The 22062-nt window shown below is 46.0% G+C and overlaps 1 protein-coding gene across 2 annotated transcripts in view; it reads right to left on the bottom strand.

The window, feature by feature from the left end:
* TGFBRAP1 (transforming growth factor beta receptor associated protein 1) overlaps positions 1–22062 on the bottom strand; it is a 73811-nt gene that overhangs the window by 7167 nt on the left and 44582 nt on the right. For both annotated transcript variants that reach the window (XM_032351691.1, XM_032351690.1), the window contains 6 exons: positions 10351–10433; positions 6899–7240; positions 4942–4999; positions 2963–3106; positions 729–872; positions 9–168 (listed from right to left, as the gene is read on the bottom strand). In XM_032351691.1, coding sequence (XP_032207582.1) covers positions 9–168; positions 729–872; positions 2963–3106; positions 4942–4999; positions 6899–7240; positions 10351–10433 — 931 coding nt within the window. The remainder of the gene's footprint in view (positions 1–8; positions 169–728; positions 873–2962; positions 3107–4941; positions 5000–6898; positions 7241–10350; positions 10434–22062) is intronic.

Genomic DNA, 22062 nt, shown 5'->3' with positions numbered 1-22062 from the left:
CCCCTCACCTATCAGCAGGTGCACTCGGTACAAATCAGACTTCTGGAGCAGATGCTGGAGCTTCAGCTGTGTGTCTGTGGCTTCTGTGGTCTCGCTGCCAGTGCCGGACCTCTGCTGCAGCACCTTGTCCAGGTAGAGGAGGGCCAGCTGCGTGTGGTACTCTTCCTTCTGTGGGAGACGGGATTCCAAGCCGACAGCATTTACAGGCGGGAACCTGGAGCTCCCCGAGCCCACGGGAGCTCCCAGACCAGGACCGTGGAGCCGGCGGGGCAAGCCAGGGCAGGGTCTCAGGGGCAGTGAAGAGAACATGCTCACCGGATGGAAAACATCTAGAAACTGCCATCCACAGAAGGCAGACTTCACATCCGTGAGAAAAAACATAAAAGGGTCGTTTCTCATTTGCACAGTGAGGGCCCCAGGATTTAGGTATTTTCCAAAAACGTGCAGTTTCTCTCATTTCCCTTAAGGATAATTTTAAAAGGAGGGTAAAGAAAAGGCCACATGTTCCTGTAATCTTCGGAAACCTCCAGTGCCCTAGCCCATCCACGAGGACAGGCTGAGCACTCAGGGTGCAAGGCACTGAAAATACATTAGAACATTTAAAACAGCTCCATTTAAAATACTACATTAGAACCATCTGCCAAAAGGCTTCCTAGTTCCATTCTGTTTCTGAAAGCACAACTGTGGCATGGCAGCCCCCCCATGTTCGTCCAGGTCCATGGGCTCACCTGCAGCCTCCTGTCTATGACCAGATGTTCCAGGTATCTGGCAAGGGCTGTAGGGTACTTCTTAAGGCAAGTGAGTACTCTGTCCGGATTGAAACTGTTCTGCTGCTCATCCAAAGGTCTCTTGGTGAAAACCTGAACTCCAACCTGGAAGAAGAGCAGCAATTAGCTAGTACTTTTTTCGAGGGCACTGCCCGTTTATGTTTGGGTAAAACTGTTGTCAGAAACATGGGGATACACAGGGGTGCCTGGATGGCTCAGCCGGTTAGGCACCCAGCTCTTGAATTAGGCTCAGGTCGTGACCTCAGGGTCGTGAGATCAAGCCCTGCATTGGGCTCCATGCTCAGTGGGGAGTCTGCTTGTGATTCTCTCCCTCTGCTTCTTTCCACTTCTAAAATAAAGCTAAAAAACAAAAACAAAAACATGGGGATACAGACAAAACAGGCATGGTGGGACACTGACAAAGACCAGAGCATGACACAAAGATAGGAAAGGTGACCTAAACTCTGAAACCTCCTCCTTTATTCTCAAAGGGTCAGAAATAAAAGAAAGAAACGTTTGTTGGTAGCAGGTTTTGACAACCCAGGAAGCTGCATCCTTTGCATGATGAAGATCGTCCGAGAACAAAGAGGGTCACTTGCTGAGCAGTGAGTGACAGAATGCGTACAGTCCTGAACGTCCTGTAAACCCAGTGCTCTGCACACACCCCCACGATGTGGCACATCTGTGCACACCCACCGGGGCAAGTTTCCGGACAGCCTTCCCGCACCTGTCGAGTGGAGCTCGCTGTGGCAGACCCGTCTTCTAAGGAAATGCGAATGGGTCAAGTAGGGGAGGAAACACGCCATTCCTCCCCGGGCAGTCACGGACACATGCTCACTGTAGCTCACGCAGACCCGCACCCCATGGGTCACACCACACAGCTACCCTGATTGTGAATTTTGTGTTTTGGAAGCCCGGATCGGTACTGAACCAACTGTGCGACCTAGGGAAGTTTCCAGAGCTCAGCTTCAGTTTCCTCGCCTGTAGTCTCTACCCCGTGACCCTGCTGGGATATTTAACAGAGATGACGTACGTTGAGTGCCTGGCATATCATCAGGCTGATACCATCTATCAGAATAGACAGAATTCTGGGAATGATTTGCTGATGCCATCTATCAGCACTGGGAAGAGCCCAGCGCTTTTGACAGCTTTGGGTGTGCACACAGGCAAAGTACGATGGAGTAAGAAGTACATGAGCCCACGGGCTCAGACCTCCAGGTCAGACAGCACCACGGAGGACATACGCCAGTGGAGATTTCAGAACAGCAGATGTGACAGAGAAAACTCTATGTTTATGATGAAGGTCCTACGTCACAAAGCTAAGTCTGTCTCTCCAAGGGGAGCTGAGGAAATGTTCCTGTTTTCAACAGTGAGAACCAAAATGCCCCAACTATCTGTCTTCCCGTCATGTGGGGCTTCACTGAGGAGTCCTGAGAATGTTGTGCCTCCTCCCTCCCCCACAGCAGCCCCAGGTGCTTCCTTGGCGTGTTTCCTCCCTGCTGTCCCTTCTCAGCCTCCTGGACAGCAAGGACACTCAGGGCTCCCTCCTTCCTCCAGACCCTCAACTTCCACACCAGGGGCTGTGGCACAGAGAGAGGACAAGGGTGGGCCTGCAGTGGCCTGGTCCCCACACCCTGCAAGGCGACAGAGCATTAGTGTCACACTTGGTCAGGCGTGGGGAGTCACATAGACACACACATTTTTCAGAAGACGCTAAGAATGTGACCTGGCAGGGCGCCTGGGTGGCTCAGTGGGTTAAGCCGCTGCCTTCGGCTCGGGTCATGATCTCAGAGTCCTGGGATCGAGTCCCGCATCAGGCTCTCTGCTGAGCAGAGAGCCTGCTTCCCTCTCTCTCTCTCTCTGGCTGCCTCTCCGTCTACTTGTGATTTCTCTCTGTCAAATTAATAAAAAAAAAAAAAAAATCTTTAAGAATGTGACCTGGCTATGCTTTCTCCCTTTCTATAAAAACATGGCCTGCCCCAGACAAAGAAGCAGACCAGTGCATCTCAGAAGGACGGAGATGCGGAACTTTCCAAAGAGCCGGGACTCCGGTGGAGCAAGGAGAGGTATTAGAAGGGAGCAAACTACAGACAGGGTGAGGCTTGTAGCCTGGCGGCTTGTTTCTCACTGAAAATCAAGTCTTCTATTTTTGCTAACAGCCACCCCCCATAAAAGAGCATTTATGACGCACAAACCTCTTCGCTTTTCTGCAGGACCCAATCAGCATACTTCCACACGAGTTCCTGGTCTAAGCTATAGGTAAGGAAGTCGACGACATATTCGTACAGGTCCGAGCGAGTGGAGTCATGAATGTCCCCATTCACAATGTTCACCCAGAGCTGGAGAGGAGGAAAGAAGAAGAAATGGAAAGTTACATACCCTTTAGAGTTAGCTAAGGAGGGGCATATGTTTACTTATTTGGCCTTCTGATACTTGAAAGTGGTAGGACAAATTCTGAATGCCTAAGTCAATTTTAAGGTTTTCGGAGAAATAAAGCCATATATGTAGTAGATGTGGTCCAGGAAATCAAGGAGATAAAGCCGCGGATTCTCTGTCTTTCCTTTCTAATGACAGCGCAGTAATACAAATAGGAAACACATCATACGGGAAAAGGTAGATGTATTACAAATGTTTCTTCATGAAATAAACGATCACTGACAGCATCTCGACACAGAACAAGAAATTCACCTGCCTCCATCCGCAGGGCTGTTTCTACCTCCCCCATCACAGGAATCCTTGACTTTGAAGTCTCTTGTGAACTGTGATAGTCAGACACCATGTCTTCAAAAATACTGGCCATTCTGTCCTCTAGTGTTCTGTCTGGTGCATGGGGGCTCATGAGAGCTGCCAACAACAGTCCCTTGCTATTTCATCCAGAAACTTCCCTGTTGTGTAAACCGAACCTTCCTTTCGGAAACCCAGAATGGGGGCACATCACAGGGGGGCGGGGAGGCGGAGGCTGCCCCACATCCCATACCACATCTCCTATACCCAATCTGCTTGTCCACCACGCTGCACTTTAGGACCATGCTACTCTCGAGAAGCCCAAAAAACAGGGCTGGCAATGTCGTCTCTGTGATCCTGGTATCAGCATGGGAACCTTTGCTATGGTACCAGTTTCCTTAACACTGACATCCTCACACCAAATAAGCTAATCACACATGGAAAGTGTTATTATTTTTTACAGCAGAATTCTGCCACATATACAGATTTCTTTTGTATTACTTTGATTTTGCCAATCCCTCCTCTCTCTATGGCTCTGCTGATGTCACTATTATATTTATATCAGGCCGTAATTCCTACAGCTGCATGTTTTAGAGTATAAAAATATTGCCCTTGATGTCCAAATCTACTGAAGCCATTGGGGTGCATATTGATGGAAACCAGTTTTTTTTTTTTTTTTTTTTTTAAACCTCATCTGCAATCATGTTACCATGACAGTGACAGCCCAAGGCTGACTTTAGATTGGAGACAGTGGCTAATGTTCTCGACCACTCACAGAAGAAAACAAAAAGGCCCCTGAGGAAACTATAGCACAGACTCCAGTGGAAACCAAGTGACAGAAGGAGAGGATGTCTTCTGACCAGTCACAAGCTGCCTCACAAGAGAGGCAAGACAAGACAGGAGACGAGATAAGTGTGGCATTTTATCTCCGCCACAGTATCTCTGCCAGGGCCACCTGGAATAGCGGTTCAAATATCTGTGCTACCGCTGAGCAGGGCTGGGACCCCGGGTAAGGGACCGGCCTCGACTGGCTTCAGTTCTGTCACAGGTGACATAGGGAGAATGATGTACCCTGCCCACTGGCAATAGTTACTGTCATCAACTGTGGAAGTTCCAAGCAAACGGCTGTCCCCAGGCTTAATTTCCCAGTAAGGCGGTGACGTCACAGGCCTGAGGGCTCAGCAATCAGTTCGTTTTATTTCTTAAATTTTCAAAAACTCAGTCCTGATAACGTCTTTGAAAGAATTGTAAAGACAAAGAAAAGAAAACCGTTGGCTGACATTTCTCAAGGAATTCACTTTCTAAAACAGTATATTAATTTCCTTCTGTAGAAAACGTTATAGGTCAGGCAAAAGCAGTCTCTATCAACTTGGGAAATTTTTTCCCCAAGTAATACCGAGTTAAAGGATAGTGATGTTTAAAAATCAGGCTAAAATGCTTTTGAACTCACCTGAACAGCAGCAGCATCTTGGTTATTATAATGATAGAGTAGTCCAAGTGCAAAATACCTGAAAGAAAACAAGGAAGTGAGTATGCTCTCTCCCAACCACCTGCTGTGGCTGGCACCCACCCAGTGACAGACCCCTGGTCCCTCTGGTCTCCTATACTTGGTTCAACTCAGAGTTCAACAACAAATTTTCAATGACAAAGAGATCCTCATTTCTGTTTATTTACTTCTGGTATTAAAACATATGCCCTACTGGGGTGCCTGGGTGGCCCAGTTGGTTAAGTGTCTGCCTTCAGCTCAGGTCATGGTCTCAGGGTCCTGGGATTGAGCCCTGCATCGGGCTCTGTGCTCAGCAGGGAGTCCACGTCTCCCTCTGCCTGCTGCTCCCCCTGCTAGTGTTCACTCTCTCACTTCCTCTCTCTCTCAAATAAATAAAATCTTAAAAAAATAAATCAATCAAATGTATGCCCTATCAACTTCCAAAACGAATCATCCTCAAGTCTAGGACAAGCTAAAAAATAAAATCATAATTATACTACAGAAAATTCTAGGACAAGCTAAAAAATAAAATCATAATTATACTACAGAAAATTCTATTTGGATTTGCTTTATAATTTCCTCAAATATTGATATAATTTTGTATCTCTTCAGGTGATTACTGTTAACCCAACATGAAGTATTCAAAGAATACTCAGAAGGTGTGTCATCTGAGCTATTACTGAAAGACGGGGTCAGCAATCTGAACACGAACAAGAGCAACACAGGCCCACAGTACCAAGCCAGCGCAGATATCAGGTCAGGGGGAGTCCAGGGAGGGAACCCAGGGTTCTAGGCCCTGAGTTTCAATTCAGGTTCCGTTACTTTGGGACTGTATGGTCTTGAGCAAGTGGAATGCCTAACGGCCCTCCGTCTTCTCACTTGTGTGTGGAAAACGTTGGTGATAATATGGCATGGCTGTTCACAGCCTCCCCAGGTTCACATGTTGCCCTGCTCCCCATCCTCCCCATCCCCAGCTGGTGACGGGAACAAGTGGACCTGGGGGACATGTTGGGTCGCCCTCCGAGAGCGAACTCTCCAGGTATCGAACTCTTTGCTGGAGTCTGCCTCTTCTCCTCAGCCTTTCGGGAGGTTAAGCCGACTCTCTGGACCCCACCACACCCCATCACTACCACGAGGCATCAGTGTATTTTCTGGTTCCTGAACAAACAACTCCCTTCCACAGTCTATCTGGGAAACTGAGGGAAAGTGTGGGAAGAGCCAGTACCCACGCAGAGGCAGGATCTGGGTCTGTGACACCCGTGGTTCCTGTGGGCCTTCGTCAGTCCTTCTATCATTCCAAATACGTAACAAAAATGACAGAGGAAGAATCTTACTCCTTAAAGGAGTCTAGGGGTCATCCAACACTTTTAAAGAACTCCCTCACCCCTCCGCTGAACCCCGTACCTGCCCAGAACAAAGCAGTAATGGCTCCTACCCAGTCAGGGACTGTGGGTGACTGCCCTTGTGCACGTGGCAAGGATACAGCTGTCTACCAACTCATGCTCATGATGAAGGCAGAGTTTTAAGCCATATCAACAAGATCAAGAAGATCAACAAGATCAAGAAGTCTCCCTTTTAACCTTTTTACCCAGCTGTCTATCTATCTGTGTAATCTGGCCGTGAATGACTAAAGCGTGCTGCAAATTTTACCAACATCCACATGGTGACGTCCACAGGTGAGCCCTACGTGGAGCAGTACAGATGGGGATGCTAAGAATCACTTCATGCACTGACTGGGCCTATGACGGGCTGTGAGAGCGTATGCTTTCCGAGACCTTCCAGGAGTCTGCAGACTCTGCCAAGGTGGGTGTCCAAGCTGGCGGGTGCCCAGCTGTCACGGGAAGAGTCTTGTGGGGCCTGAGGCACAGCAGCTGCAGCACCTTCAAGGGGCCCTGGCCGCACATGGGAAGGGAACACTCACTTGTTGTGCTTCTCCAGCCAGGCAGCGCTGTCGGTGAGGAGACAGGAGTTCTCGGTGACCAGGAGGTCCAGCAGGCTGTCGTGGTCAGCCTCCGCGTACAGCTTGAGCAGGGCCGTGTCGATGTCCTCTTTGTAGCCATTGGCGACCTCTGTGCTGCGGACTTCGTTCAGGTAGCTCATGAGGAAGCGCTTACACTTGGCCATCTTCTCCTGGTCCCCCTGGGTCAGCTGGTGCAGGTCTGCATACTCGTGGAGAGGAGGGTGGGACCGTGTGAATGAGGAGGAGGTAGGCAACAGGAAGGGGTAGAGAGAGATCAGCTCCCGGACGTCAAGCTGGCCGCTTCTGCAATTACAGTGTCAAACTAAATGAAGCAAAAAGAGAGAAAGAGTACACATAGGCGCACAAAACAACATGGGGGGTGGGCACGTCCACACCCGCTCGCGGGGAGCTGGATGTGTAGGCGGCGTGGCAGAGCACGGCGCACTGTGCGCCCCCACGCAATTCCAATGAAGCACAGAGGGGGCCATGCAAGAAGACACATGCACCGCCAGTGCTGACATGAGTAACGAGACCCCTGAGAGGGTCCTAATACCAAGGGAGCAGCAGACTCCCTGGAAACTAAGGCCAAGAAAGGAACGCAGAGGGAACACAGCACTGTCTGGTCAACGGTGAAGGACCGTCCTTCTGAAGCAAACGCTTCTCCTGGCACCAAACTATAAACAGGTTTGCTCACTGGTTCATAAACAAGGGACTTTGCCAGAAGGTGACTTACAGTTTCCTCATCAAAGATCCTATGATGGGAGCCGCGGGAGGATTCGTGAGGCTGTTTCTGTGGTGACTCTCAATGGCCTCTTAGAGCATAAAGTTAGGCCACAACTTGGAGCATAAGGTTAGACCACAACTCCAGTGGTATCCTAACTGTGCAAGGCCATGGAGCCCGTCTGGTGACATCCCACCTCTGCTTTCCTGCTGGCCCTGTCCCCCGCTGTGCCCCTGGCCTGCTCGTCCTGTCCACTGTGATAGCAGCGGCAGCATAAAGGAGCTGCAGACCTCAATGCTGGCCCCGGAGCAGCCCCACCAGGGGTCCCTCTTGCGGAAGTAGACGCAGGGTTCCCAGACATGAATGGGAACCCTAGGTTGGGCTTGGGGTCTTCACTCCTGGCAATGTTCACGACATCCACCTTCCTTCAAATTTGGACAGTCTCTCCTCCTCCCCGACTTCCATCCTCTGGTTCTCCTTCCTTCCACTCCTGCCCTCTAGTCACTTTCCATGGTGCTGGGCCTCTTGAGGATAAACCCCAGATCTCTGAGCACAGCATTCTGGGGCCTTCCCAGCTGCTCCCAATGCCCTCACAGCGTCGGTTTCCACCATCCCTCCCACACTCTGACGCTTCAGCTCCACCCATCAGCTCTCCGGTTTACACACTTCACGCCTGCCCTCTGCTGCCTTGTTCCTTCTGCCTAAAGCAAAAGCCCTCATGGCAGCAGTTGTGCTCCCTGGGGGACACCGAGCCATGTCTGAGGATACTTCCGATCACCACTGGCAGGTGTATTAGCACTGAGTGAATAGAGGCCCAGGGTTCCTCCGATGCATGAGAGAGCACCCCTAACAAATTATCTAGCCCAAGGGGTCCAGACTGTAAGATTCCCAATTTGGGAAGCTTCTCATCATTTAGGATGCAGCCAAATCCCAATCCGAGCCCGTGCTCTGCACCGCCCTCAGAGTGCCCCACCCCCACTGCAGAGCAGCACCCACGCTGCTGCCCGGCGGGCCCATGGCCGCTGTCCATACTTGCATGGGTACGCCAGGAAAGCAGGCGGCAGTCTCACCCCGCACTCTGGCTCTGATTCTTGGGCCAGGTCTGCTTCCCGGGAGGAGTGCTGACCTGACTGCACACGAGGATGGGCTGTATCACGTCTCGGGGGACAGACACAGAGCAGAAGGGCCCACAACACGAGTCCCACAGAGGTTCTCTCTTGGGTGCCAACCACAACATGTTGGCGCTTGTGGCTTCTCCACCAAACTGAGATGGAATACAAGGACAAGTCCCACATCAATGAGGAAAAAAAAAATCCCACGTTACTAGCAACGTCTGCTGTGGGCGCAGGAAGGGAGCACTTGCCTTGGGCCTGCCTGCTTTGAGGACCAATTCTCTCGGTCACATTTTGACAGTGGAGCAGCCGTCAGTTTATGCTATGAAGGGGTTGAAGCATGAAAGACAGGGGAGCCTTGTATTAATGACTGACAGAACCTAGAGCTATTCTGTTAGAAAAATCTGTGAACTGTTCTAGGAACAGATTATGACCACTTGCCCACTGTTCCAGATTAACCCATGGGAAGATGGACCCAAATGAGAAGGTTTTTGACGCTGCAGGGACAGAACAGGCAGGACAGAAGAGAGCGAGGTCCACAGGGATGAAGAACCTACATGAGTCCCCCAGTTACTGCTCCTGCCAAGAACAGATGAGAACACCACACAGAATATGACCTAAGTATAAGTTAGAGGGGGCATGGCTATTCACTTAGTGACTCCTTCTTGACTCAGAACCCTGTTCCCTCAGCCCCCAGTGTGACAGAGCAGGAGGCCAGAGAGGTGGTGAGTCCAAGAGCCTGTGGAACAGGTGGCGGACAGCATGCTCCTGAGCCGTGCTCTGCTCCGGCCGCTCCCCAGATGTGAAGGACCTGTTCGATGCTTTAGACACCCTTTATCCTTGAGATGGCTCTAAAACGTGCAGGATCTAGTCTAGTTAGATGGCCTGAAAACTCAGGTCCTAACTTGTCCTTACAAACGTTTCCTTGTGAAGTCTTAGAAGGAGCACAGTTTCTACCAGTCTTCCCAGGGGCACCTGCTCTATTCCTAAACTTCCGATTTTCCGTTAAATCTCTGAAGAGAAGGGGGGCACCTGGGTGGCTCAGTGGGTTAAGCCGCTGCCTTCGGCTCAGGTCATGATCTCAGGGTCCTGGGATCGAGTCCCGCATCGGGTTCTCTGCTCAGCAGGGAGCCTGCTTCCCTCTCTCTCTCTCTGCCTGCCTCTCAGTCTACTTGTGATTTCTCTCTGTCAAATAAATAAATAAAATCTTTAAGAAAAAAAAATCTCTGAAGAGAAGGAAAAGTGAGCAAGAGCAGCATTTTTCTAGGAATCCCCTGCATTACTGAGTTCACTCTAGGACTCCCTTCTTCCCTCTCCACAGGACCGTTATGGGTGCCTCCTCCTCCTCAGCCTCTACCCTCTTCGAGACACAGGGCAGGTAAACTGAGGCTAGGGAATAGGGGAGAGAAATGAGCTGTTTCTCTCAACTGTTGGTGGGTGCTGTTGTCAACAAGCTTCCCCACTTCTCCCTGAAGCACAATCTAACCACGGCAACAATTCCCCTCACGGTATCACGGTAGAGATGGTCTTGACCACAGAGGGACACATGGGAAGGCTTGCTATCAACACCTCAAATTTACCTGAAGAGCTCTTTAGCTTCCAGGAACTGAAGTTGTGCAAACTGTATAAACCCGGCCTGCTGCAGAATCCTTCTGTACATTACCTGCAAGGAAAGATAGGTTGAATTCATCTCTGATAGACCCCGCAAAACCTCACAAAACCAGCATTGCGTTCTCTCTGGTCAGAACGCAAACCCAATGTTCAGGATTACACAGAAATCAGAAGTTATAAGGTAAAGAAAAAACATGGCATATATGAGATTATTTCCAATACAAATATATTTCTGTGCATGTGTGTGTCAATGAACTAACTCTGCATTCCTGAAATGAAGTTCTTCTCTATTTGACTATTCTTCCCTCTCCAAGGATCTTCCCCCATAAATCTCATCCTCTTCCCCAATGTGTCCTTTTTTCTTCTGTCCTCCTCCTCCTTAACTCATAGGGCTAGGGGGACAGCTTCTACTTCTGGTGGCTCAGAGAGCAACAGCCCCAGCGTCTCTAGAGGCCCAGAAGCTGCTCCCCATGCTTCCACTCCTCTGGAACTGACACTTCACTTCTGAGTATCCCTCAGAGCACAAGGCCAATGCCATTTAGTCAGTAGACAGATAAACCCACATGCTTTCCTAGTCCCTCTCCTGGAGGTGCCTGGCCCACGGTCACACTCCCCAGGCAGAATTCCTGCCATCAAGCTGCCAGTGATCTCGGTTTCAACCAGAATTGCCCAGATTTCCTTGACCATGGAACTTTCTTCTCATGACATCCAGCAAGAGCAAAGGGCACTCTAGAGAGCTCTCCTGTAGTGTCTTAACCCCGCCCCCTCCTGTCGCTGTCCAGCTTGGTCAGTGCTGGAGCTGCAAGCATCCTTTGCTTCAAGGAGCTCTTGGACATGCCTCTTCACTCTGTTCATACTGGTGCCATCCCACAGTCAGGTGGTCACCTCCTCATGATCAAAGACTCCAATCATATTCCAAACCCTGGGAATTCAATTCCTCCACCCTCCAACCACTGTGCTGTCCTGTGAGCCATGAAGTCCTTGGCGGTATGGCACGTACGTTATTCCTCTTTGTAGCCCCACACCCCAGCATGACACCTGCCACTCAGGAAGGCCTTCTGGATCTGAAGAGCTATCTCCTCGGTATTTGGGAACTCAGATGGAGGGATAGTTAAGATCTTAGCCACAGTTCGTGAAGTTGTAAGTGGCTGAGCTGGGATTTAAAAAGCAGACCTTTCGGATTCTAAAGCCCAATTTTTTTCACCCACTGAGTCACCCAGGTATACAGCAGGCAGTTAACACTGCTACCCACTGAAGAAGAGAGGGAAGTGGAGACAGTTGGCACCTAGAGACCATTAGTTCCGTTCCCTTACATCAGCTTTAAAAGGGGCTTTCGCTGTAGTTTTAAAAAGTTCTAAATAGTGTAGCATTTCCTCCCTCTCCCCACAGACATTCCCTGAGAGAAGTCAGAAAAGGCAGGTTGCTTTTTCATCTCCTTACCACTTGCCTTTACCTTTCTTCCCTGACAGCAACCATGTGTAGCCTAAAAACTGGCCTATTTAATCCCCCCAACAATAAGCAGACAGGAGTGGGTTCTGTTATACGGGAATGACCGCTCCACTTCTGGAAGCAGATGCGATGAAGACCATCCACCTAGCAGAAAGGATAAGAAGGAGCCGTCATCTGCAGTAGAAGAATTCCTGATCTCCGGCCTGCTGATGAGAAATCAGCCGAATCATGATTTACTCCACGTGGTTGCAGGACTCAAATGCCATCTACTCTTTCCCTTCCTAAAGGGAAATAAAAACCACTTCTGCAAACACGCCCCATCTCCAAGAATATGGGGTTATTTCTGTATTCAAGTCCGCGAATGCTAGAGGCAGACTTAGAAGCAGCATGCAAAGAGATCCCGTCATCCTGAATAGAAGCACCTAGACGTGGAACCACAGAGGCTACACAACACACCACTGACTCAGACTCGCAAGCACCTGATCAGAAACTTTGGCAAGCACAGCTGATTCCTGGTGCTCTGAAAATGACTGTCTCCTTGCCAGACCATCCCCTCTGACTGACAGCTTCTCTGGCCCTCCACCCAGGTGAGGCGGGGTTACAGACCTGGAGTCAGGGCAGCCAGCAGAAGGACAAGAAAGATGGCCATGTGAGGAGAGAGAACAAGAAAGTCTGTTTATCTCCCCAGTGGCAGAGCTAGCACAATGGAGTCTTCAGCTGTCCTTTCAACTTTCTGATTTGTCCCTTGGCATAAGGCAGCTATCAGAAGTCCCAGGCCAAGGGCGTAAATTAGCCCAACAGAGCTCTTATAAGTACCACTTGGTATCTGCTCTGCGCAGAGACACAGGGCCCCCACCAGCCAGGTGGAAGAGGTCACGTGTACTCTGGGAGCAAGGTCAAAGTGAAGTCAAATCCTGTTTCTACTATTCTGTTTCTGAATTGAGATTTCTGTCATGCTTTGGGTAACCAGAAATTTTGTGAAGCAGAAGATTCTATTCTATTCTATTTACAGAGAGGCTTCTTTTTAAAGGGCAGAAAGCCCACTTCTAGGGTCAGGCCTGGATCCCCCTCCCCCATCAAGGGCACTGCTTTTGGCTTTGCCAGTGGGCCCATCTCCAGGAGGGCAGGGCGAATGGGCACACCCGCTTCCTACCAAGGATGACTGTAGGTCTAGTGCAGAGAAACCACCGGGTGTGGTCATTACAAGCCAGATACAAACCATTACAGATCCAGAGTACAGCCTACTCTTGACATGAGACTACGCATAAGGTTCAGGTTATAAGGCCCTGTAAGATATCAAGAAGACTTGGGCTATCTGGTACATACATATCATTCCCGTAAAATGAGTACAACCCAACTCTAAACAAAAATTGGTATGAATATTGGGCTTTTAATTGTATTTAGACCTTCTCTTGTAATACATACTGAAGCAGTGGGTTTTAGGCTTTTTAAAAAACTTATTTTAAAACTCTGCTCACTTAGTTACTGACTAAATAGAAAGACCTTTCCGAAAATACACAGGGTGAAACAGTTGTCCCACCTAAGTGGCCATGACATTCTCTCCTTGTTCAAAAGGCAATCCATCCTCATTAAGTTTGGACACAAATGTATATGTGTATGCACATGAGTGTGTGTTTATTGTAAATACTGGTAAATACAAAATATACATAAAGAGTATTTACATGTCACACATACACACACACACCTACATATGTAATACAAATCCATAATGTATAAAATAATGTATTTTACATATACCCATTCTTGGGAACTCACAGAAAGATAGTAATAAAAATACATGCTATATGGCCTCTTAAGGATCACAATAGATATTAGTGTATTAAAAGCTCTGAGAAATCCTCCAGTTAAGAAACCTAGTTAACGCAACTGTGTAAAACAGAACCTTTCCGTTCTGCACCCACCCCCATCCCAGAGCCAGGGTCTGGTGACATGCAGACTAGAAACCCCGCTCCGGAATCAGTCGTGTGACAGATATGCATGCAAAGCAGGAAAAGTGGTCAGTTCCACAGACAGGGACAGTGAGGGCCAGCAGGTGCAGGGGCCGGAGAAGAGGCCCGAGGAACTTAACATGCATAAGGAACCCTACCCAAAGCACAGGTCCTGATTCTTGCAAAGGATACACTAAGAAGAAAAATGACATTCTAAGTACAAAAGCCCCTTGCTCTTCGATTTTTTTTTTCTTCACACACCTGCATGTATTCTTTTTCTCCTGTATTTTTTAAGATTTATAATGGAAGTGATGCATTCATAAAGCTCAAATTTCCAAACAGTCAAAGGGGTTTAATGAAGAGTCTCCCTCCCACAGCAGTCGCAGCCAGTGGCGCTCCAGAGGTAAACGATGCTATGAATTTCTGTGCAGCTGCAGAAATACGTGATGTATTTTAAGTTAACTCTGTCCCCCATTATAGTAGCACTCTCTACATTTTTAATTCATTGTCTTTCAGAGAACCGTCCGCCTCAACACATAAAGTCCTTGGTTCTTGTTCCTGGCTGTGCGGTGTCCTGACAGCCTGCTAGACTACAGCGCATTCATTTTTGTATTTTAATTTTTCATTTTTTATAAACATATATTTTTATCCCCATGGGTACAGGTCTGTGAATCGCCAGGTTTACACACTTCACAGCACTCACCAAAGCACATACCCTCCCCAATGTCCATAACCCCACCCTCCTCTCCTGACCCTCCTCCCCCCAGCAACCCTCAGTTTGTTTTGTGAGATTAAGAGTCACTTATGGTTTGTCTCCCTCCCAATCCCATCTTGTTTCATTTATTCTTCTCCTACCTCCTTAACCCCCCCATGTTGCATCTCCACTTCCTCATATCAGGGAGATCATATGATAGTTGTCTTTCTCTGATTGACTTATTTCACTAAGCATGATACCCTCTAGTTCCATCCACGTCATCACAAATGGCAAGATTGCATTTCTTTTGATGGCTGCATAGTATTCCATTGTGTATATATACCACATCTTCTTGATCCATTCATCTGTTGATGGACATCTAGGTTCTTTCCATAGTTTGGCTATTGTAGACATTGCTGCTATAAACATTCAGGTGCATGTGCCCCTTCGGATCACTATGTTTGTATCTTTAGGGTAAATACCCAGTAGTGCAATTGCTGGGTTATAGGGTAGTTCTATTTTCAACTTTTTGAGGAATATCCATGCTGTTTTTCAGAGTGGTTGCACCAGCTTGCATTCCCACCAACAGTGTAGGAGGGTTCCCCTTTCTCTGCATCCTCACCAGCATCTGTCATTTCCTGACTTGTTAATTTTAGCCATTCTGACTGGTGTGAGATGATATCTCATTGTGGTTTTGATTTGTATTTCCCTGATGCTGAGTGATGTGGAGCACTTTTTCATGTGTCTGTTGGCCATCTGGTTGTCCTCTTTGCAGAAATGTCTGTTCATGTCTTCTGCCCATTTCTTGATTGGATTATTTGTTCTTTGGGTGTTGAGTTTGCTAAGTTCTTTATAGATTTTGGACACTAGCCCTTTATCTGATATGTCGTTTGCAAATATCTTCTCCCATTCTGTCAGTTGTCTTTTGGTTTTGTTAACTTCTTCCTTTGCTGTGGAAAGCTTTTGATCTTGATGAAATCCCAATAGTTCATTTTTGCCCTTGCTTCCCTTGCCTTTGGCGATGTTCCTAGGAAGATGTTGCTGTGGCTGACGTCGAAGAGGTTGCTGTCTGTGTTCTCCTCAAGGATTTTGATGGACTCCTTTCTCACATTGAGGTCCTTCATGCATTTTGAGTGTGGTGTAAGGAAATGGACCAATTTCATTTTTCTGCATGGAGCTGTCCAATTTTCCCAACACCATTTACTGAAGAGGCTGTCTTTTTTCCATTGGACATTCTTTCCTGCTTTGTCGAAGATTAGTTGACCGTAGAGTTGAGGGTCTATTTCTGGGCTCTCTATTCTGTTCCATTGATCTGTGTGTCTGTTTTTGTGCCAGTACCATGCTGTCTTGATGATGACAGTTTTGTAATAGAGCTTGAAGTCCGGAATTGTGATGCCACCAACTTTGGCTTTCTTTTTCAATATTCCTTTGGCTATTCAAGGTCTTTTCTGGTTCCATATAAATTTTAGGATTATTTGTTCCACCTCTTTGAAAAAAATGGATGGTATTTTGATAGGAATTGCATTAAATGTGTAGATTGCTTTAGGTAGCATAGACATTTTCAAAATATTTCTTCTTCCAATCCAGGAGCATGGAACATTCTTCCATTTCTTTGTGTCTTCCTCAATTTCTTTCATGAGTACTTTATAGTTTTCTGAGTATAGATTCCTAGCCTCTTTGGTTAGGTTTATTCCTAGGTATCTTATAGTTTTGGGTGCAATTGTAAATGGGATTGACTCCTTAATTTCTCTTTCTTCTGTCTTGTTGTTGGTGTAGAGAAATGCAATTGATTTCTGTGCATTGATTTTATATCCTGACACTTTACTGAATTCCTGTACAAGTTCTAGCAGTTTTGGAGTGGAGTCTTTTGGGTTTTCCACATATAGTATCATATCATCTGCGAAGAGTGATAGTTTGACTTCTTCTTTGCTGATTTGGGTGCATTTAATTTCCTTTTGTTGTCTGATTGCTGAGGCAAGGACTTCTAGTACTATGTTGAATAGCAGTGGTGATAATGGACATCCCTGCTGTGTTCCTGACCTTAGTGGAAAAGCTTTCAGTTTTTCTCCATTGAGAATGATATTTGCGGTGGGTTTTTCATAGATGGCTTTGATAATATTGAGATATGTGCCCTCTATCCCTACACTTTGAAGAGTTTTGATCAGGAAGGGATGCTTTACTTTGTCAAATGCTTTTTCAGCACCTATTGAGAGTATCGTATGGTTCTTGTTCTTTCTTTTATTGATTGATTGATTTGCAGATGTTGAAGCAACCTTGCAGCCCTGGAATAAATCCCACTTGGTTGTGGTAAATAATCCTTTTAATGTACTGTTGAATCCTATTGGTTAGTATTTTGGTGAGAATTTTCGCATCTGTGTTCATCAAGGATGTTGGTTTGTACTTCTCTTTTTTGATGGGACCCTTGTCTGGTTTTGGGATCAAGGTGATGCTGGCCTCATAAAAAGAGTTTGGAAGTTTTCCTTCCATTTCTATTTTTTGGAACAGTTTCAGGAGAATAGGAATTAGTTCTTCTTTAAATGTTTGTTAGAATTCCCCTGGGAAGCCGTCTGGCCCTGGGCTTTTGTTTGGAGATTTTTGATGACTGTTTCAATCTCCTTACTGGTTAAGGGTTTGTTCAGGTTTTCTATTTTTTCCTGGATCAGTTTTGGTAGTTTATATGTCTCTAGGAATGCATCCATTTCTTCCAGATTGTCAAATTTGTTGGCGTAGAGTTGCTCATAGTATGTTCTTATAATTGTATTTCTTTGGTGTTAGATGTGATCTCTCCTCTTTCATTCATGATTTTATTTATTTGGGTCTTTTCTCTTTTCTTTTTGATAAGTCTGGCCAGGGTTTTATCAATCTTATTCATTCTTTCAAAAAACCAGCTCCTAGTTGCATTGATTTGCTCTATTGTTTTTTTGGTTTCTATTTAATTGATTTCTGCTCTGATCTTTTTGATTTCTCTTCTCCTACTGGGTTTAGGCTTGCTTTCTTGTTCTTTTTCCAGCTCCTTTAGGTGCAGGGTTAGGTTGTGTACTTGAGACCTTTCTTGTTTCTTGAGAAAGGCTTGTACCGCTATATATTTTCCTCTCAGGACTGCCTTTGCTGTGTCCCACAGACTTTGAACTGTTGTGTTTTCATTATCATTTGTTTCCATGAATTTTTTCAATTCTTCTTTAATTTCCTGGTTGACCCATTCATTCTTTAAAAGGATGCTATTTAGTCTCCATGTATTTGGGTTCTTTCCAAATTTCCTCTTGTGACTGAGTTCTAGCTTCAGAGCATTGTGGTCTGAAAATATGCAGGGAATGATCCCAATCTTTTGATACCGGTTGAGACCTGATTAGGACCCAGGATGTGATCTATTCTGGAGAATGTTCCATGTGCACTGGAGAAGAATGTGTATTCTGTTGCTTTGGGATGAAATGTTCTGAATAGATCTGTGATGTCCAGTGTGTCATTTAAGGCTTTTATTTCCTTGTTGATCTTTTGCTTGGATGATCTGTCCATTTCAGTGAGGGGAGTGTTAAAGTCCCCTACTATTATTGTATTATTGTTGATGTGTTTCTTTGATTTTGTTATTAATTGGTTTATATAGTTGGCTGCTCCGTTAGGGGCATAGATATTTAAAATTGTTAGATCTTCTTCTTGGACCGATCCTTTGAGTATGATATAGTGTCCTTCCTCATCTCTTATTATAGTCTTTGGCTTAAAATCTAATTGATCTGATCTAAGGATTGTCACCCCTGCTTTCTTCTGATGTCCATTAACATGGTAAATTGTTTTCCACGCCCTCACTTTAAATCTGGAGATGTCTTCGGGTCTGAAATAAGTTTCTTGTAGGCAACATATAGATGGGTTTTGTTTTTTTATCCATTCTGATACCCTGTGTCTTTTGATTGGGGCATTTAGCCCATTAACATTCAGGGTAACTATTTGAGAGATATGAATTTAGTGCCATTGTATTATTGCCTGTAAGGTGACTGTTCCTGTATATTGTCTCTGTTCCTTTCTGATCTACTACTTTTAGGCTCTCTCTTTGCTTAGAGGACCCCTTTCAATATTTCCTGTAGAGCTGGTTTGGTGTTTGCAAATTCTTTCTGTTTTTGTTTGTCCTGGAAGCTTTTTATCTCTCCTTCTATTTTCAATGATAGCCTAGCTGGATATAGTATTCTTGGCTGCATGTTTTTCTTGTTTAGTGCTCTGAATGCCAGCTCTTTCTGGCCTGCCAGGTCTCTGTGGATAAGTTTGCTGCCAATCTAATATTTTTACCATTGTATGTTACAGACTTCTTTTCCCGGGTTGCTTTCAGGATTTTCTCTTTGTCACTGAGACTTGTAAATTTTATTACTAGATGCCAGGGTGTGGACCTATTCTTGTTGATTTTGAGGGGGGTTCTCTGTACCTCCTGGATTTTGATGCTTGTTCCCTTTGCCATACTAGGGAAATTCTCTCTAATAATTCTCTCCAATATACCTTCTGCTCCCCTCTCTCTTTCTTCTTCTTCTGGAATCCCAATTATTCTAATGTTGTTTCGTCTTATGGTGTCACTTATCTCTCGAATTCTCCCCTCGTGGTCCCGTAGCTGTTTGTCCCTCTTTTGCTCAGCTTCTTTATTCTCTGTCATTTGGTCTTCTATATCACTAATTCTTTCTTCTGCCTCATTTATCCTAGCAGTGAGAGCCTCATTAATCCTAGCAGTGAGAGCCCCATTTTTGATTGCGCCCCATTAATAGCTTTTTTTATTTCAACTTGGTTAGATTTTAGTTCTTTTATTTCTCCAGAAAGGGCTGTTATATCTCCTGAGAGGGTTTCTCTAATATCTTCCATGCCTTTTTCGAGCCCAGCTAGAACCTTGAGAATCAGCATTCTGAACTCTAGATCTGACATATTACCAATGTCTGTATTGATTAGGTCCCTAGCCTTCAGTACTGCCTCTTGTTCTTTTTTTTGTTGTGAATTTTTCTCCCTTGTCATTTTGTCCAGATAAGAGTATATGAAGGAGCAAGTAAAATACTAAAAGGGTGGCAAAGACCCCAGAAAATACGCTTTAACCGAATCAGAAGAGATCCCAAATCATGGGGGGGGCGGGAGGGGATAAAAAGAGGTTCAGGAAAAAAAAAAAGAAAGAAACAAAAAAAGAAAACAAATAAAGAAAAAATATAAAAAAGAAAAAAATATATATATATATATATTAGATGAACTAGTTTAAAAACGTTAAAAAAAGAAACGGTTAAAAAAGTAAAAAACTGCTGGGCGCCTGGGTGGCTCAGTGGGTTAAGTCACTGCCTTCGGCTCAGGTCATGATCTCAGGCTCCTAGGATTGAGTCCTGTGTTGGACTCTGCTTGGCAGGGAGTCTGCTTCCCTCTATCTCTCTCTCTCTGCCTGCCTCTCCATCTACTTGTGATCTCTCTGTCAAATAAATAAATAAAATCATTAAAAAAAAAAAAAAGTAAAAAAACTGCAAGACTAAGGAATCATGGGGAGAAAGCCATGAGTTCTGTGCTTTGCTTTCTCCTCCTCTGGAATTCCACTGCTCTCCTTGGTATTGAACCTGCACTCCTTGGTAGGTGATCTTGGTTCTGGCTGGATTTCTTGTTGATCTTCTGGGGGAGGTACCTGTTGTAGTGATTCTCAAGTGTCTTTGCCCCAGGCGGAATTGCACTGCCCTTACCAGGGGCCGGGCTGAGTAATCCCCTTGGGTTTGCTTTCCAGAGCTTTTGTTCCTTGAGCGCTTTCCAGAGAGTTCCGGAGAATGGGAATGAAAATGGCAGCCTCCCAGTCTACGGCCCGGAGGAGCCGAGAGCTCGGGGCCCCACTCCTCAGTGCCCTCAGAGAATAGTGCCCAATTACTCCCATCTCCCTGGCCTCTGGCCACGCTCCGAGCTCACCAAGCCTGCGACTGGTTCAAGGTAACCCTGAGCTGAGAGCTCACTCCTCGGCTCTGTCTCTGTAGCCGGCTTCCCCGTTCTAATACCTGTGAGCTCTGCGACACTCAGACACCCCCGATCCTTCTGTGACCCTGAGGGACCTGAGGCCATGCTGACCCCGTGTGAGCTTCACCGCGGTTTAGCCTCTGACGCGATGTCCCTCAGCGGAACAGGCTTTTAAAAGTCCTGATTTTGTGCTCCGTTGCTCCGCCGCTTGCCTGGAGCTGGCCCCTCCCCCCACGGTCTATCTTCCCATCGCTTTGGATTCACTTCTCCATGAGTCCTACCTTTCAGAAAGTGGTTGATTTTCTGTTTCTAGAATTGCTGTTCTTCTTCTTTTCAATCTCCCGTTGGATTTGTAGGTGTTTGCAATCTTTAGATAAGCTATCTAGCTGATCGCCTGCTACCTGATGTAGTCTCAGCCTGCTACTTCTTCGACCACAGCGCATTTAACCACTCCTCTCTCAGCAGCATCTGGGTTGTTGGGTTTCTTCTTAAACAACCAATTTGATCATGTAGAGTCTTCTCCATTGGTTATTTGGCATTTTTGTGCTTAGACCCGTAGAATACCCCTTAGGAGAACTGTACCGTGTAACTTGGAGAGAGATTATCAGTTCGTCCTCCTGCAGGCAATTTACATTCGTAGAAGTGACTTCTGCAAGTGTCCATTTCCCCACTCCCTCAACAGAGTATCCCCAAACCCTCTGATTTTAACAATCTGAACGGAAAATAAACTCATGAACTTTTAGTTTGCACATCTCTGTATGCATAAGACAAAATATCTTTTCATACATTCATAAGGCAGGTGATTTTACTTTCTATGAAATATCTGTTCATATTCATTTTTCTATGAGGTCATTCTTTATTTAAAAATTTTTTCGAAGGAAGGCCTGATGTTTTAGAGAAATCAGAATACCTTCTGTGCTTTAAAGTGCAAGTAGTTTTTTGTTACTTATGTTTTTAACTGATTTAGAGTAGGTTTCACCAAGTAGAATGTGTTTGTGAGTATATGTGTGTAAGTTTAATAAAACTTTAAGTATTACTTTAAAATGTTTCAAAACCATGGTATCTGGGAAGACTGTGGCAGGGCAGTCTTTTTACTCTTGCAGCCTTCTCATAAAACAGAACAATTAGTTCAGAGCAGTTCACAATAGACAAAGGGTAGAAACAACCCAAGTGTCCTTTAGTGGATGAACGGAAAAACAAAATGCAGTACATGTGTACAATGGAGTATACTACTCAGCCTTAAAGAGGAAGGACATTTGGACATATAACTATGGAAGAGGCTTGATTACATCATACTAAGTAAAGCAAGCCGTGGAACAAAAGGACAAATCCTGCATGATTCCACTTACATGAGGTATCTGAAACAGTCAAAATCATTGACACAGAAAGCATGGCATTGCCACGAGGAGGGGGATGGGGAGCTACTGCTTAATGAGGACAGAGTTTCAGTTCTGCAAGATGGGAAGACATTCTGGAGGTGCGTGGTGGTGATGGGTGACCAACAGTGGGAACATGCTCAACGCCACTGAACTGTAGACTTACAAAAGGTGAGGACGGTAAATTTTATGTTACTGTGTGAACAAGTAAAACAGACAAAACAATCAGGGATAACAAAACCAAAAACCCACTGCCAACATTTGTAATAGCAC

The sequence above is a fragment of the Mustela erminea genome, chromosome 7 (assembly GCF_009829155.1).
Source record: "Mustela erminea isolate mMusErm1 chromosome 7, mMusErm1.Pri, whole genome shotgun sequence".
Classification (NCBI taxonomy): domain Eukaryota; kingdom Metazoa; phylum Chordata; class Mammalia; order Carnivora; family Mustelidae; genus Mustela; species Mustela erminea.
The sequence above is the reverse complement of the archived record's forward strand: the minus strand, read 5'-3'. Positions and strand labels throughout refer to the sequence as shown.